Source organism: Cucurbita moschata, unplaced genomic scaffold, assembly GCF_002738365.1.
Source record: "Cucurbita moschata cultivar Rifu unplaced genomic scaffold, Cmos_1.0 Cmo_Scf00072, whole genome shotgun sequence".
In the NCBI taxonomy this organism is placed as follows: domain Eukaryota; kingdom Viridiplantae; phylum Streptophyta; class Magnoliopsida; order Cucurbitales; family Cucurbitaceae; genus Cucurbita; species Cucurbita moschata.
In genome coordinates, this window is record NW_019268588.1 from 938,575 (window position 1) to 955,332 (window position 16,758).

At 33.7% G+C, this 16,758-nt stretch overlaps 2 protein-coding genes across 4 annotated transcripts; both read left to right on the forward strand.

Moving 5' to 3' along the window:
• The first annotated feature begins 4,254 nt into the window (after window positions 1-4,254).
• On the forward strand, window positions 4,255-9,665 carry LOC111438217 (stomatal closure-related actin-binding protein 3-like). Of its 2 annotated transcripts, none has more exons than XM_023076181.1 (13): window positions 4,255-4,425; window positions 5,241-5,541; window positions 5,635-5,763; window positions 6,173-6,265; window positions 6,957-7,097; window positions 7,331-7,399; window positions 7,551-7,634; window positions 7,715-7,895; window positions 8,113-8,229; window positions 8,315-8,373; window positions 8,619-8,753; window positions 9,061-9,210; window positions 9,351-9,599. In XM_023076181.1, exons 2-13 carry the CDS (start codon window positions 5,257-5,259, stop codon window positions 9,381-9,383), a joined length of 1,476 nt encoding a protein of 491 aa, XP_022931949.1. In that variant the 5' UTR covers window positions 4,255-4,425; window positions 5,241-5,256; the 3' UTR covers window positions 9,384-9,599. The 2 variants fall into 2 exon arrangements, with proteins under 2 accessions (XP_022931949.1, XP_022931950.1); XM_023076182.1 differs by lacking the exon at window positions 4,255-4,425 and adding an exon at window positions 4,807-4,824 and having other exon boundaries at window positions 9,351-9,665.
• Window positions 9,666-10,543: 878 nt separating this feature from the next.
• Window positions 10,544-13,130, forward strand: LOC111438213 (R3H domain-containing protein 1-like). 2 transcript variants are annotated; one of them, XM_023076171.1, is made up of 4 exons: window positions 10,544-10,850; window positions 11,106-11,712; window positions 11,906-12,137; window positions 12,962-13,130. In XM_023076171.1, the coding sequence occupies exons 1-4, from the start codon at window positions 10,748-10,750 to the stop codon at window positions 13,010-13,012; spliced, it is 993 nt and encodes a 330-aa protein (XP_022931939.1). In that variant the 5' UTR covers window positions 10,544-10,747; the 3' UTR covers window positions 13,013-13,130. The 2 variants fall into 2 exon arrangements, with proteins under 2 accessions (XP_022931939.1, XP_022931940.1); XM_023076172.1 differs by having other exon boundaries at window positions 10,742-10,850; window positions 11,089-11,712.
• Window positions 13,131-16,758: the final 3,628 nt, after the last annotated feature.

Below are 16,758 nucleotides of genomic sequence, written 5' to 3' on the forward strand. Positions count from 1 at the left end.
ACAAATGGAAGTGAAAATGGAGATGGTTCATATGAGGATTGTCACCTATGAAGAGTGTAGGAAGTTACACCTCTTCGACCTTCTAAACAAGATCCGCTAGGGAGAGATCATGAAGTTCAAGACAATAAACTTATACCTAGTTCGGATTCTAACATGATTGGGCAATCAAGCCCGTCCTTGAAAGATTTAAGGGGAGGGAATCAAACAAGAAATATCTAGAGAAAAAAAGTGTGACCAATAGAATTGTCGACAAGATACTAACGATATGACAACGAGGTCTTGAAAAGATGAAGCAATAAGATCAAAGTTACAAAGTCCAATCGAGAAAAAGTGGAAGTGACAAGCTAAGGCCAAAGTTAAGAGGTCGAGGTCGAGGTTAATGTAAGAAACCCTCCATGAAAAGTTGGTCTACTCAAAATCCAAAAGAAACTCAAGAACATACAGAGGAACATCATAGTAAGTTTTTCAAATCCTAAAAATGTTTTGACGTTTGACGATTAGGTCAAAACATTAATAACTTTCTCTAAACTAATTTTTCAAAACTTTTTTCTAAGAATAAGGGTGGACGTTTCGAAATTGAACCTTTGCGCAACCAACAATTCGAGTTTGAGTTGGTTGACTTATTCAAGGGCGATAGTAAGTGTCACACAATTAAACCGTATGCAACATCTTAAATAGAGAAGACATAAAGATTTTGGAGTTGCCCCATGACTAGCTTCTCCACCTTCTTTGTCACTCTCGTGCCCCAATCTTGCCCTTACCTAAAATTTATTTTAAAAACAGTGCGAGTATTAACATTAATCTGTAACGCGTCCCATTGGGGATAGATATGCAAACTATTATACAATAATCAATCAAAATCAAAACACCTTGGTGGTTTCGAAACACACAGCGTATAATCTATTCACCAAATACCTTTTTCAGCAATCATTCTTTAGTGACTATTGATGATTAGTTATCCGATACATACACATAGCGTGTAAGCTTTACTACACTCTTTGCATTTGTAAATCATAACATATATATATATATATACACAAAGTCCATAATGTAGGTCTGCCACTTATAGAAACATAGTTATTTGATGGGGTATGGTGCATTGAAGTTTAGAACAATAATGTTTTGTTCTTGTCTCTCCTAATTCTCTAACATTATTGTAACACACAAATAATTGCTTAATTAAAAGATAAATACTTTATTATACATAGAATTTAAAATTTTAATGAAAATGTTAAATTAAAAACTTAAAAAAGAGTAAAAAAAAAATATATATAACATAAAATTTAATTGCTTTTTAGTCAAATGGGTTTACTTTCAAATAATATATCAAATCCAAGTATATATCTGAATTTAATTTATTATTTTAATATATTTTTAATGTTCTTTTCAAATTGACAACACATAAATGGAGGATTTTAGGGGAATGAGACGTCAATATCAAATTATTTTTAAGTCAATTGTTGACTTTCAATTTTTCCTTCCAATTTCATATTTATTTTTATTTCCATGCCTTTAATTTTAGTTTTATTTATAATTTCAAAATAAATCAATTTTGTAATTTAAATGATTAATTATTATAAAAAGATTAAGATGTTTTAAGTAACATTAATTAGTGGGTTTTTTGGATTTTATATATTGGAAATAATTATTTTGTATTACTTTTATACAAAAAGAACCAATAATAAAATGTATAGATTTAATGGATAATTAATTAAATTAAGAATATTAAAAGTTTAAAGATAATTTATAAAATGTAGAGTTTTTTTTTTTTTTTTTTTAATATTAAAATGGTAAGACTTTTGAAAACCATTTGAAAATACTTTAGCAAAATGCACTCACGTATTTTCAAAAAGAAAATAAATATAATATTATTGGACTTATTTGGAACACTATTTGAAACAAAATTTATAATTTTATTTTAAAAAATATTTTACATTTTTATTCTTCAAATCCCATTTAAACTTTTATTTTCTTCTTTTAATTGTTTGTAGGTAGAGTCGGTAAGGTGAGGGAGTGTCTAAGAGATGTACGATTACAGAGAAGGTCGTTCCGAGGCGTCAGTCCATCTTGTATTTTAAATATTTTTTTAATTTCGTTTTATTTTCTTCTTTTAATTTGTCAACAGTGTCGTCTCACTTTTGTATTTAACAGTAATGTTATTTATTTTAATTTGATTCAAAAGTTACCATATTTTATAGTATACTTTTATTTTATTTTCTTTGGCTTTTATCTTTTTGGTCACCGTCCCAAATTTGAAACTTTCGAGTCGTGATAAATTAGTATGACAAATGTATTTCTCCCCGAATACCATCAATAATAAAGAAATAAAAATAAATAACCCTAGTGGAAATTAAATATAAATGAAATTTCGGTCAACAGAAACAAAAGAAAAGGTTGACCAAACAATCCTTTAATAGTGATAGCTTCTTCCTTTCTCTATCACAATCGTATGATCCCTTTGCCCCATCATAATCATGCCACGTATTCCCTTTTTTTTTTTTTTTTTAATTATCCATTTACATGCAAATTATTTATAATAATAATTACAACAATAAATATATATTACCCAAATTTAATCTAAAATAAATACAAAATTTAAAAATAAAAAATAAAAACTTTTGATAATGGATAACCTATATTAATTATTTAATCCTGATTTTAATTTGTTAATACTTCTAAAACTTTCATTATCCATTCTAATTAAAAAGCTTATCATCAATATTACAATTTTTATTTTATAATTTTTTTTTAACAATATAGTCCCTATCATTAAAAAAAAAAATTGTCAAACAAAAGTATCGATTTTTGTTTATTTAAATTAATTCGATATAATTTATTAATACACTCATTATTCAAAATAGTATAATACTTCAATAATTTTTTACGTATTAAATTAGTTAAATTAAAATTTTAAGTCTTAATTCCTTTAGGACGGGATAAAAATTTAAATATTGTTTATTTAATTTTAAATCAAATTTAGGTGATAAATAAAACTAAAATAAATAAAAAAAAAGAAAAAAAAATTATGTGGTATTACCGTAAATCCCGGATGTAACGTATTTATTTGGACACAAGCGGTTACCAGACGGCCCAGCCTAATGGTTCCAAACGATAGACCCACTCGCGTAATCCCACGCGCCACCGGTATTATTTTAAGGTGTGGACCCACCGGAGATGGTGGGGCAGGCGCGTGGGGTGGCAGCTTTCATATATTCACTGGCAGCCTTTTCTTTTTTGAATGTCTTTTTATTTTCTTTAAAGAAATAATAATAATAATAATAATTTTCACCAAGTAATCACTTTTTTACAAGAGGGAAGAAACAATGATGGTGTCATGGTGAAGCATGGAAATTTCAAAAGTATTTTCTAAGAAAAAAAAAAATATAAACATATAGTACTAAAATTATTTTTATAATTTGGTAATCCCGAATTTTTCTTTTTATTTAAATTTTTTATGGACATAATTAAAATACGAGCTTATTTTAAATAAGTTGACTTTTGTTATAGCTGATATCAGTTAATAAATTTATTTGTTGGTTACTCACATATAAAAGGTTGCTTTTATTATTGAAGGTTTATTTAACGTATATTTTGAAGTAAATTGCTTTTGATATGAGTTTTTTTTTTTTTTTTTTAGTCTTTATTTTCTTCTTCAAAATATTAATTAATTGACTTTTGAAATCTACTTTTTTCAAAATTACTCGGGTAGATTCTTAAAATTATGGACGAAGAATCTAACTTTATTGTTTCTATTAGGGTAAAGATATTCTAACTATTTAGCTACTGTTATTGCCAAGAAAATACTCAAAATCACTGTAAAAAAAATACAAAAAAGTGATAAACTGATTCTAGCATTGATCGAACTTCTACGATGAAGAGAAAACTCACGGGTTATGAGAAATTAAAATAATTGAATGAATCGAAAAAACCAAATAACAGCAAAAAGCAAGTTGTATGAAATAAAAGATTGGATCTTTAATGTGAAGAAGAATACAAATCCTCATGAATTGAAGAAAAACAAATAGTTGTGAGGGGTATGATCAGAAATTTGGGGGTTTGTAGGGTACTGTTGGAATACTACGAGAGATGTGAAGGAAGGGCAAATTTGCAAATTTTCATTCTTTTATTCATTCTTGCTGACAAAAGGGGACATGCCAAGACCCAGGACAGAGAGGCCAGTGACACACAGACCAGGTCTTTGGGTCCTTCAGCCTCTTTTCCATTTAGCCCTTCTCCTCCTTTTTTTCCCCCTTTACAAAAAGCATGCCATAACCAACCTCTCTCTTTAGATTCTTCCTCTTCTCCTTCTCCTTCTCCTTCTCTTTGTTTCCCCCTTTCTTTTTGCTCTCCTCTAGCTGGAAGACCTTGTTTCTGATCTGGGTTTGCCTTGGTTCCATGTTTTTCATCTTACTTTTCCTGTAATCTGTAAGTTTTCTTGGAGTTTTTGAGCTGCATTTTGTTGTTCATCATCTGGGGTTTTGTTGTTTCTCTTTTTTTAAACCCTTGAAGCGTTTTTTTCCACTTTGAAGTTGATTGGAGATGAATTCTTTGCCTGGTAGCACCTTTTTTGATTCTGGGTTTCTTCTTTTATTGAATTTATTGGTTGCTTTCTGTGTTAATTTGTCTTAATTAGTATGAATGAGTCATTGAGTAACGTAGATTGGAGGGTTCGGACTGTAGCTTCCTACACCTCTTTTTGTTTACTCTGAATGTTGTGTTTCTATTTTCATTTCCTTTTTGTCCTCTTAAGTTTCATCTCTTTTACTGGAAAGAAACACTACATTTCAAGAACAGCGGGATTTCTGTGTGGATTTTCCTTTCTGGGTGCGAAATTCTTCCATGATTCTGTTTGTTCTTTGGCCATGTGGGTTTGACAAAAACATTCTTCCTTGGGGAGAGATAGATTTTTGGTTGCATCCGTTGGAGTTTTGTTGAAATTTGGTGGATTTTTTCAGGGATTTGGTGAAAGAACAAACAAATATGCTTCTAATCTTCCATAGTTTGGTTTACTTACTAAATCTTTTTATGTTGTATAAAGTTCTTGTCTACTTGATTTGTTCTTTGTTAACCTCTCCCTCGATCCGTTGATTCGCCCTAAAATTCAATTGATCTGCTATTAGGTATTGATTAATGTATGAGATGAAGTATAAGAATGCATTTTCCCCATCTGGGGCATTGGATTGTTCTTATTTTTCATCATTGGATTTACATGAAAAGTGAATCTCCTTGGTTTAATACAGAATCGATTTTGGATCAATGACGAAGATTAGTCCTGAGTTTGAAGAAACTGTGAACATGGAGGCAATGTTGCCAGTTTCGGTTGATGTTAGCTTTGCTTCGAATCAATTTCCGAAATATAAATTAGGACCTGACAATCAGATTTTAGAAGAGCCTCAGGATGTAAACCAGGGCCCTTCTCTTAAAGAGGTTATCGAAGAGGAAACTACACACTTGTCTGAGCAGCATAAGCGACTCTCGGTTCGTGACCTTGCCTGTAAATTTGACAAGAACTTGGCCTCTGCTGCTAAGCTGTCTGATGAGGTTCAAACTACTTTGACAAGCACTTCTATATTTTCAATTCTATATCGCGTCTCTCATTTAACTGAATTGTAATTGATGTTCTTTGGGATTCAGGCAAAGCTCAGAGAAGTGCCTTCACTGGAGGGACATGTTATTTTGAAGAAGCTTCGTGATGCTTTGGAGTTTCTGAAAGGTCGATTGGCTGGACGAAATAAGGAGGATGTGGAGAAAGCTATCTCCATGGTTCGTATCTCATGACTTTTCATTTCCAATTGATCGTTATAGCTCATGTTGAACTTTGATATCGAAAGCTTCACTCACAACACTTCTCTGGCCATAGGGGTAAAGATATTCTCTTGGTGTATATTTGTTATTTGTTCAAATTGTTACGTAAAATCGTCAATCTTTTTTCTTGTTTTTGGTGCACGTTCTTTACTGGTGAGTTTGTTGATCTCTTCGATAACGATTGAGCTCATGAAAGTTGTATAAAGCGCCTAATATTAACAATCTCCCTCCCCGTTTTAGTTCGTTGATCACTTTAATCCTTCCTTTTGGAAACGAAGTGTCGTTCGTATTGTTTGTTGTTTTCCTCGTAATCTTTGTCGTAAGTGTTCTCAATATTTTGCATTCCTTGCCATCATAAATCGTTCAGGTGGAAGCTTTAGCTGTGAAGTTAACTCAAAAAGAAGGAGAGCTGATTCAAGAGAAGTTTGAAGTGAAAAAGTTGGCTTCCTTTCTCAAACAGGTTATTAGATTCACATTCTTAGATAATGTTTACATCACTTCAATATGTTATTCTTATGATCTGTCTGTACAATTATCCCAAGTATATATTTGCAGATGTGGGTCCCATGTTCACACATCGGACCCACATTTGACGTATTTCACATGTCAAGTTATTTATTATTTGTGTGAGATCCTACATCGGTTGGAGAGGAGAACGAAACATTCTTTATAATGGTGTGGAAACCTCTCCCTAGCAGATGCGTTTTAAAAACCTTGAGGGGAAGCCCGAAAGGGAAAGTCCAAAGAGGACAATATCTACTAGTGGTGAGCTTGAGCTCTTACGAATGGTATCAAAGCCAGACATCGGGCAATGTACCTGCGAGGAGGTTGAGCCCCAAAGGGGGTGGATACGAGACGATGTGTCAGCAAGGAGGTTGAGCCCCCCAAAGGAGGGTGGACACGAGGCGGTGTGCTAGGAAGCTGGGCCCTGAAGGGGGGAGTGGATTGTGAAATCCCACATCGGTTGGAGAGGGGAACAAAACATTCTTTATAAGGGTGTGGAAATCTCTCCCTAGCAGATGCGTTTTAAAAGCCTTGAGAGGAAGCCGGAAAAAAAAAGTCAAAAGAAGACAATATCGGCTAGCGGTGGGCTTGTATTTTCTTAGTAGCAATCCCAAACTAATATAACTTTTTTTTTTTGTGTACTTTAGGCTTCGGAAGATGCTAAGAGGTTGGTTAACCAAGAGAAATCTTTTGCTTGCGCTGAAATTGAGAGCGCAAGAGCTGTCGTGCAGCGAATTGGGGAAGCTCTTGATGAACAGGAAAAAAATTTGGACGAATCGAAAAAACAGGTATATGCACGATCAGCTCATTGTAAAGAATCAGCAATAAAAATGAGCGATATGACCGAAAATATGATTGATATATGCACGATCAGCTCGTTTTCTCCCTTATTTTCTCGTACGATCTGCATTAACTGGAAGCTTATATATAAGAGATGCCTTTTATATGTGCCATTAAGTTTATCTGTATAATCTTCATTCACTTTTAGCATCAGTTGATAAAAATTACATCATATTGACAGAACGTCGAAGGACTAGTAGATGAAGTTCAAGAGGCTAGAAGAATTAAACTATTGCATCAACCAAGCAAGGTAGATCCGAATATCAGGTCGTTTGTTTCGGTTTCAAATCAAAGATTCCGATCCTCCTTAAAATTTCAAATAAGGATATGCAATTACCGGGAAGTTAATCATCTTACACTCGATTCACTTATTATTTAAACTCGTGTTTATATTTGCATAGGTGATGGGCATGGAACATGAGCTACGTGCGCTGAGAGCTACAATTCGAGAAAAAACTATAATCTCCGCAAAGCTTCAAAGAGAGGCATGTTACGAAATTAGGATTTACGTTTGGATTATTTTGATGCATACGAGTTGCTAACCTCGCCTTTATTATTTATCCAGCTCACAATGTGCAAAAGGGCTGCAGAGAACAAGTCGAGTTTATACGACTTGGATGGTTCGGAAACTCTAGGTTCATCTTTGAGAATCAAATGTGCCTCAGATGCAGCACCCCCACTCTCAAAATGTTCTATTCAATGGTATCGAATGTCGTCCGATTGCAGCTGGAAGCAAGTAATTACAGGTAAACATTTTGTTTTAGACCTCGACTCAAGCTGGATAATAGGAGCTTTGTCAATCTCATTTAGGTTCATGAACACACGGTACTCGATCATAAAACATCGATACCGTGGACTTTTTCGTTGTATTGTCTTGCCTTTTGTTCATTACCTGGTTTAACATATTCCTCTTAGTATTAGTTTAGTTTGTTTTCTGCCTTAACAGTTTCATGTTCTTATCAGGTGCGACCAAGTCGATCTATGCCTTGGAACCTCTCGATGTCGGGCGAACCTTACAAGTGGAAATAGTGTCCAATGGCCAAAAAGTGGACTTGATGACAACCGGTCCCATCGAACCTGGTTGGTTTTTCTCATTGACATTTATGAGTCATATTTCGCCCGGCCTAGCCGAGTTAAGGAAAACTGACAAAATCACCTTCTACAGTTTCAGGACTCGGAACTTATGTTGAGACGCTCATGCAAAAATCCAACTCCGAATTCAATGTATGATTATCCTCTCTGATTTACATCCGATATATGCATGTCTACTTTCAAATTTGTGTAAACTTCGTCCCGGCCTTGGCTGTACGTAGTAATCCGAAAGTTCGATCATGCTATACCTGTACTTAGCATACTGAGTTCTTCCCTCGAAGCGAAGCGATGCGATAAATGAAATTACATTAGATTATGAGGGTAATCATGCTGGCGACTCTCTGAACATCGATTCTCGTTCGATTCTAAATCTGCAGGTAACTATATCCCAGATGAACGGACAAGATTATTCATCACATTCTGTTCATGTATTTCATGTTGGGAAAATGAGAATGAAGCTTTCCAGAGGTTGGATAACGAAGGCACGTGAGAATTATTCGTCTTTGATGCAGGTATCGTAACAAGTTATTTATTTTGCAACTTGGGTATCAATTGTTATGAACATTGAAAACGACGCCGAGCGAAAAGAATGGACGATTTCTTTCGGTTCTTTTTGGGATAAGAGTTTAGTGAAAACGTGCTTTCGATAGCTGTTTCCAAAGCTATGTCATGTTGGAGAGGGGAACGAAACATTCTTTATAAGGGTGTGGAAATCTCTCCTTAGCAGACGCGTTTTAAAAAACCTTGAGAGGAAACCCGAAAGGGAAAACCCAAGGAGGACAATATGTCTATTCTTATCACCTCCCTCTTCAACTCTAGCTATGCGGAGTTCGAGATGACCGAAGTACCGCAACCAAGGCACTATTCTGGCAAGGAAGGAAGGGACTATCGTTCGTGTTGAAATTCGAATCAGAGCGAGAAAGAAACGCCGCAATCATGCTTGCCAGAAAATACGCCAACGACTGCAATGTAAGTAATTTCTTTGAATCATATTCATTATGACCCCATTCCATTTCACTGTGCTTGGTAAACTCTCCCAACCCGTTTTTGTGCATAAACTCTCGTGTCTATATGAGTTCTGAAGCTTAAAAAAACATACGATTCGACAGGTGATGCTGGCTGGACCAGATGATCAAGTATAGAAGTGAAACCTAACCAACTGATCTTCGTGTTAGAAACCCGAGTTTTTTTTTTTATTATTTTTTTTAAAGCAGGGTTTTTTTAGGAGTGTGATAGTACTATGGGTTGTGAGTGAAGAAAATTTGGCTTCTTTGTAATGTAATTTTGTTCAATTTTTTTTTTTATTTTGTTCACTAATCATGTTGAGCTGTTTTAGGCATCCTTTTTTATCTGCCTAATCATCTGTTGTAACAAAGCTTATTAAGTTTCTCATTATCAATTGGTTGATTTGTGATTGATTGTTCCATTTTCGGGTAACGATTTCGTTTTTAGTTTTAGTGATATCCGTTACATATGTTGTTTATACTCCAATTTCAGCTTCGGTTTCTTGTATGAACGATTCTCGACAGCTAAACATCATAAACTGAGGTCGATTTGCAGGATTATGCACGTTGTTCTTGTCAGCACTTAATGCAACCGAATCGAGTTAAATTTTTGTTTTATATTCCCCGGCTGTTGGATCGAACTCTACCTTTCAAATTAGTTTTAATTGATAGGATTGTTGTTCGATATAATTATTAGTTTAGAGCTTTAATTGGAACGATTCCGGAGATTTAGGGGTATAAATTGATTATTTATTTGGGGTAAGTAGCCATAAATGAGTGATCCAATGCTCATGGGCTTGGGTCCTTAACGCCCAAGATAATTCTAAGGGCACATGTACACGTCTTGGTTGAGCTCTAAAACTGAGTCGGGGAGGAATGTCAACCACTCTTTGAGGGTAAAACGTCGTTATTACTACGTTCTAAGTATTGACTTAAACATTAAGTTTGACATAATACCACATTGATGCGAGTTGTATATTGAATGTTCGATTAGCCTTTAAACTCTGCACCCGCTCGTTAGATTCTTGCATCAAACTATCGATTTTGTATGGTTAAATGTATGGAAGAAGATGTCGGTTACGAGATAATATGTTTCAAGATGTAAGTCGGACTATTTGAAGTCAACCTAATGGATAAAATTTGTCTCTAAAGTCAACCAAAGCAATGGCTGACTCGGGATGAAAGCAGACCCCAAAACCGGAGGGAGAAATTAAATGGGTCTGTGTTGTTTTGGGTAATTTTGTGTAATTCAGATATGGAAAGTAAAAATTTGGATTTCTTTTGCTATAAATCAACAACCCTTCTTCAATTTCAATTTCCCTTCCGCCGTTGAGCCCTTTCGTTGTTCTGTAGGGATAAGATTCATCCAGACCCCTCTCTCTCTCTCTAGAGATTTCTCTCACTGTCTGTCTCGAAGAAGAAGAAGAAGAAGAAGAAGAAGAAGAAGAAGCTTCAAGCCTCTGATTACGGTAGTGAGAGAAAGTCTTCAGAGAGAGAAAACGATGGATTCGATTGATGGCCTTCCAGATTCCCTCAAAGAGAAACTCTCCATGGTTGACCCCTTTTTGGTCGAGGCACTTCAGAACCCTCGACACCGTCTAACCAGTCAGTATTTTCTCTTCTCTTAATTTTGATTCAACTTCGATTTTAGATTCTTCTCTGTTTCTGTTCATATCATATGTTTTAGGTTTAATCTGTTATTGGTCTTCTTCTGAACAAAGGGTTTAAGTTTTTGCCCCAATTTTGATGCCCTATGCTTAGTACTCTTGGATCTTATGGCCATTTACTTTAAGTTTTTGTTCGTTGAGTTATGTTTTTGTTAGATTTTCTCTGCTCATTGTAGTTTAATTGTCACCATAGTTCTGCGAATGGAACTCGATATCCAGAGGTTTTTGGAAAATCAAGAACATCAAGTGTTTGAGTTCCAACACTTCCCTACGTCGTATCTTCGACTTGCAGCTCATCGTGTTGCTCAACATTACGGCCTGCAAACTATGGTTCAGGATAATGGCATTGATGGACAAGGGAGAATTCTGGTGAGGAATACTGGTGAAGCTAGATTCCCGCCTATCTGCTTATCTCAAATACCTGCAAAACAGTCTGTTGATGATGAACTTGGGTGCGTTAAGATTGCGATTAGACCGAGGTTGAATAAGTCATCTGATGATGCTGGCAATGGTATGGCTAGGCAATGTCTTGGTAGGACTGTGGAGCAGAGGATGGAAGAGTATGATAAGGCTCGTGCTCGAATATTCAGTAGACATGGGAGTACTGTATTGTCTAATGCCTTCCCTGAGGAGAAAGATATATTGGCAAATGGAGATGGAGGAGAAGGGTGTAGAGTGAATGAAGTTGAGAAGTATACGAGTATCAAAGATGCCGGGAGTGAGGCTACTTCTCGGGTTGCCATTTTAAGAGATAGGGAAAAGGATCTTAGTGACCCGGATTATGATCGGAGCTATGGAAGGTAATGCAAACTTGGACTACGTATGTGGAATTCGAGATGTTTTTGGATGATGTACGCATATGCAGCTAGGCCATTGTGCCATCGTGCCATCGTGCCATTCTTATGGAGTGTATTATATCCGTTCTTTGTAGTATTATCTGAATGCTTGAGTGTTTAAATGCATACTAATCAGAACCTATTCCTTCGTTTGTAGGTATATTAGGAGCCTTCCGATTAATCCGACTCCGATCATGAATTTTGCTCCTTTTACCGTGCAAAGCATCCCGCCTTCATTTACTGGTTACCATGTACCTCGGAACGAGGTTTCGTTGGGCTATGTTTCTCCTTCACCTATCAAGACTGCAGGATTGAATCAGATATCTAGAACCATGGCCAATGTGCCTTGGCCATATGCAGGGATGCTGCACGCTCATACTACTTACCGGGTACGCATACGATCTTTACACTATACAAGTTCTGCTTTATCTTATAAAAAATAGAGTAGCTACAAAAAGGATTAGACAAAGGACGTGTGAACTTCAACTAAGTCGATCACTTCGACCTCCACCGGATTCTTTACCTTTCCTTAGAATGTTTGTGAGCTTCACTCGATTCTTGTACTCGATAGAACTGCTCTTAGTACATTTACCTCAAGATCTTTCCCTTGGTGCTTCGAATATGGCTATAGAACTGTTAGAATGGTGTCTCGTTTGCTTTTTGAACTCCCTCATTTGCTCATGTTTGACTCTTCTAACACACTTGAATAAGAGAGCCCATTAGAACAACAAAATAGTGTTTTGGTTGATATTTGTTCTAAGAACTGCTCTCTCTATTTCATGGTCGATTGATCAAGGTTATCACATGCTTGTTCTATTCTCTCTGTTTTCGGACCGATTCATTAGAGTTATCACCTTCTACTGAATATTTGTTCTATTCTCTCTATTTTAGAGTTGATTCATTAGGGTCGTCACCTTCCATCCGAATACTTCTACCCTCTCTCTTCCGGGGTCGATTCATTAGTGTGATCACTTTCTACTCAAATACTTGTTCTACACTCTTAGTTACAGGGTCGATGTCGATTCATTAGATTATCACATTTTAATTTTTCAATACATTCTTTGTTTCAGGGTCGATTCATTAGGGTTATCACCTTCTACCTGAATACTTGTTCTATACTTGTTCTATACAAACCCGAAGCCTCATTTGATTTTAGTTTTCGTTCAATTATGGCCAATTAGTTTGGGTTGATTTAGTTGTGGTGTTATTGCAGGCTCCATTGTACCAACAGGCTTTGAGGTCAGAGTATGTGCAATACCATTGATTAAAACTGATTTTACTTTACTTAGGTAATCATATTATAATATATATACTCACTATGTTGCTTCCGAACCTCCAATTATAATCAATTATTTTAATTTAAAACCTTTTATTTATACTTACTATTCTTTTTAATGTTCATTATTCACTGTCTTTCTTCATCAATGATTAATGGAAAATTATTATTTAAAAATCAGCAAATTAAGTATTTCTCAACTTTCCATTTCAACTCATTATCTACTTCCACTAAATTAAAAAAATACCTAAAATTCCTTAAATCTTTTAATATTTTCTAAAAATATTTATTATTAGTTTCCGATTGTAATGCTTCATTTTGAAAATACTTTTAACATTTATAAATATTTTTTTAAAAAAATATTAATGATAAGTATATTTTTTTTAATTTTAAATAAAGTTCAACGCTATTTTTTGAGCACTTTTGTAAGTTAAAAAATATTTTTACTCTTAAATATTAACATTTTAGATTTAAAATGAATGATAAAGTTATTTTTAATTTTTTTTTTTTAGTTTAAAGATATTATTAAAATTTATTAATTTTAGCCCTAACAAAAATACAATTAAATTTAGTTTTGCATAAGTAAATTAAAAAAACAATAACAAATTGAATTACATTTAAAAACTCACAAATTTTCTCTAAAAAAAAGAGTTTTAATTTCGGTTTTCTCCACAAGTTGATTTTTCTTTTAATGATGATAAAATTTTTAAGTTTAAATATTGTAATTGAGGTGCATTTTGATAAAATTTAAGTTTTTCGGTATGAAATGTTTGTTGCTATCTGTTACAATAAGATAAGGAATAGTTGGTTTAACTGAATAACTAAATAAAATAGATAGACCTTGTCTTGGTCTTAGGTCCCATCTTCTTCATTGAAAGATCCCCTATATGGACAATACACATTCCAGTTCAACGAGCTTAATTCTAATTGTTTTGGGAGTGGTTCGTCCTATTCAGATATTCACGACCAAGAAACACTGGATCCTCTTTCAAATTTGTCAAAATTTAGTACAACTTATTTAATTTGAATTAGTCAAAATATTCATAATCAGCTAATATTTGGAGAATATATTAGTTATAAAATATATCTGAATATTAGTAATTAGTTAATATTTTTTTCTCTTTATGATTTTATGATTTGATTTGGAGTATATTTTATTTTATTGTCAAGATTTAGTTAATTTATATTTTGTACGTATTAGTTGATATAAGTTATGAATATCAATGAAAATTGAACTTGATCTCAATTCTTTTTCTCATTCTTAAATTCTTTCTTGAGTAATAATATTTTCAGATTTATTCACACCTCTGAGGGTAGACATGGTGTCAAAATTGATATAATTTCAAGTGCAAGAGAAATTTCGGATATTTTTCTCAATTTTAATTTATCATACGAATCGATTAATAAATAAACTACATTCAATTCTAAACGACAAAAGCTCATATTAAATAACTAATAATAAATTAATTTAACTCTAAATTTCTATGCATATATCTCTGAAGTCTTCTTTAACTTTTCAAAATGTTACCTAAACTTTTGATCCATTGACGAAACGTGACAAACATAATTATAGTTGGTTATTGTTAAAATATCATCGCTAGTTTAATTAGGTATAACCTAATAATTGTATGAGCCAATTGTCTACGTATTTTAGTGAAATTATTTTATACGAAGTGTTTTAGCGAAAATATTGAGGTATTTGAGAAATAAATTGTCTAGCCTCTACTATAAATACCCATCCGCCCTTGTCAAGGTTTTCATCTCTAGAAATCTCAAGCAAGACAATGGTGCTACTAAAAGGATGAATAGAACGTTGAATGAGTGGGCATAAAATCTGTGCTGATTCTGTGAACACACAACTTATTTGATCAATAGAGAGCTGTTAATACCCTTGGAGTTCAAATTTCCCGAAGAAGTATGGACATGAATAGAACTCAAGCACTCACAATTTAGAACTTTCGGTTGTACGCGTATTTTCACGTTGATTTAGAGAAGAGAGACAAACTTGATGTTAAGGCTGTGAAGTGCTACTTCATAGGCTATGACTTTGACATGTTTGGGTATAGGTTTTGGGATGATAAGAATAGAAAAATCTTAAGACATTGTGATGTGACTTGATTAAAATGTCTTGTACAAGGACAAAGAAACAAGTGGGAGTTGAGGTTGAGCTGCAGAAAAATTCACTTAGTGATGTTGTATCAGATACTCAAGAAACTCCTAAGACTGTTGTTAAGGAACCAGAGGTGGAGCAAGTGACATCTGAACAGGTGTTGAAAAGATCATCCAAAGCTATAAGAGTACCAGATAGCTATGTACTTTCATTACACTACTTTTTGCTAACTAATGAAGGGGAACCAGAGTTCTTTGATAAGACCCTACAGTTGGAGGATACAACCGAGTGGGAGCAAGACAAATGATAGGATGTCTAGGTTTCAGAAATGCGTTGCTCTTTCATCTATTGGGGCTGAGTACATGGCAATAGCTGAAGCTAGAAAGAAGATGATATGGATGACAGAATATCTAGAAGAATTGGGCAAGAAACAGCACGAAAAGATTCTTTCTATATATAGGAGATGATATGATGAACTTGTTCTCTTGCATTTCTTGGGTTAGATTTGCATGCTAAAGTCATTCGAGTAGTATTGATCAAGCTATCTTGATCGGAATCACAAGTTTAGAAACTCGACCTACTTTCTGTTGCTCAAACATGATTTTATGTGAATTTATCAAATTTTAAATACAATATGTTTGTTTTACGGGAACTCTAAACTTATTTCAGATTTTTCATATTGAATTTCCTTTTCAAATCCGCTCCTTTTATATTTATTTATAAGTAATATCTCTTCCATTGATTTGAAAGGTATGTCGTTACAAAGTAGATAACAAAGACAAAGAAGCTCATAAATAGAAACAACATTTATAATTATAATTTTTATTAAAAAAAAAAAAAAATGTCTGCGTGCATTTCATTTTTACATTGCGTCAAAGTCACGGTTTATAAGTACGTTACATCAAATCACGCCACACAGTTGACTAACAATTTTAAACACTAAGAACATATTATATCAGAAGTTCAAAATTCCAAAAGTTCGATTGAAACATTTTAATAAAGATAAATACTAAGACGAACCTAAACCACTAATTCGACTCGAAACTAAAAAGGCGGGTTAGGCATAGAAAAGGTATATATGCCATTTATGAGCTTTAAAAGGACTAGAAATAGAATCTTTCACAACCAAAAAAGAGAGAACTAGTTCATCACCAAACAAGATAAAAAGAATAAAAGGAATAAAACCATTAAAAAGATATTGAATTTGATGTGCCATTAAAAGAGAATGAGGGAAAGCCAATCAACTTTCTTATCCAATTTAAAACCCTTCACCTTATTACTCAAAATAAAGTTACTTTCACTCGAAAAACTGTGAAAAAATGACGAGAAAAATAAAAGATGATGATTTTTAAATGAACGAGCATGTAAAAAGTTGGTGATATGAACTTCGAGAAAGATTTGAAGAAAATGTTGTTCAAATTATCAGAAGAAGTTCGAATTCATATCAGATTAAAGAAGAATCAAACTTTTATTTATTCTTGAATTGTTACAAATTTTGGGTGGATAATAATCTAGAGTTATGGATGTATTTTAAGGTTATATTTACACCGTGGCTAGTTATTGTAACGTCCAAAAAAAAAAAAAAAAAAAAAAAAAAAAAAAAAAAAAAAAAAAAAAAAAAAAA

Coding starts and splice junctions, on each gene's coding strand:
- LOC111438217 (XM_023076181.1), top strand. CDS start 5,257: ATGACGAAGATTAGTCCTGAGTTTGAAGAAACTGTGAACATGGAGGCA. Junction 5,542..5,634: donor CTGCTAAGCTGTCTGATGAG/GTTCAAACTACT, acceptor TTTGGGATTCAG/GCAAAGCTCAGAGAAGTGCC. Junction 8,230..8,314: donor AACCGGTCCCATCGAACCTG/GTTGGTTTTTCT, acceptor CACCTTCTACAG/TTTCAGGACTCGGAACTTAT.
- LOC111438213 (XM_023076171.1), top strand. CDS start 10,748: ATGGATTCGATTGATGGCCTTCCAGATTCCCTCAAAGAGAAACTCTCC. Junction 10,851..11,105: donor CCCTCGACACCGTCTAACCA/GTCAGTATTTTC, acceptor TTGTCACCATAG/TTCTGCGAATGGAACTCGAT. Junction 12,138..12,961: donor ACGCTCATACTACTTACCGG/GTACGCATACGA, acceptor GTGTTATTGCAG/GCTCCATTGTACCAACAGGC.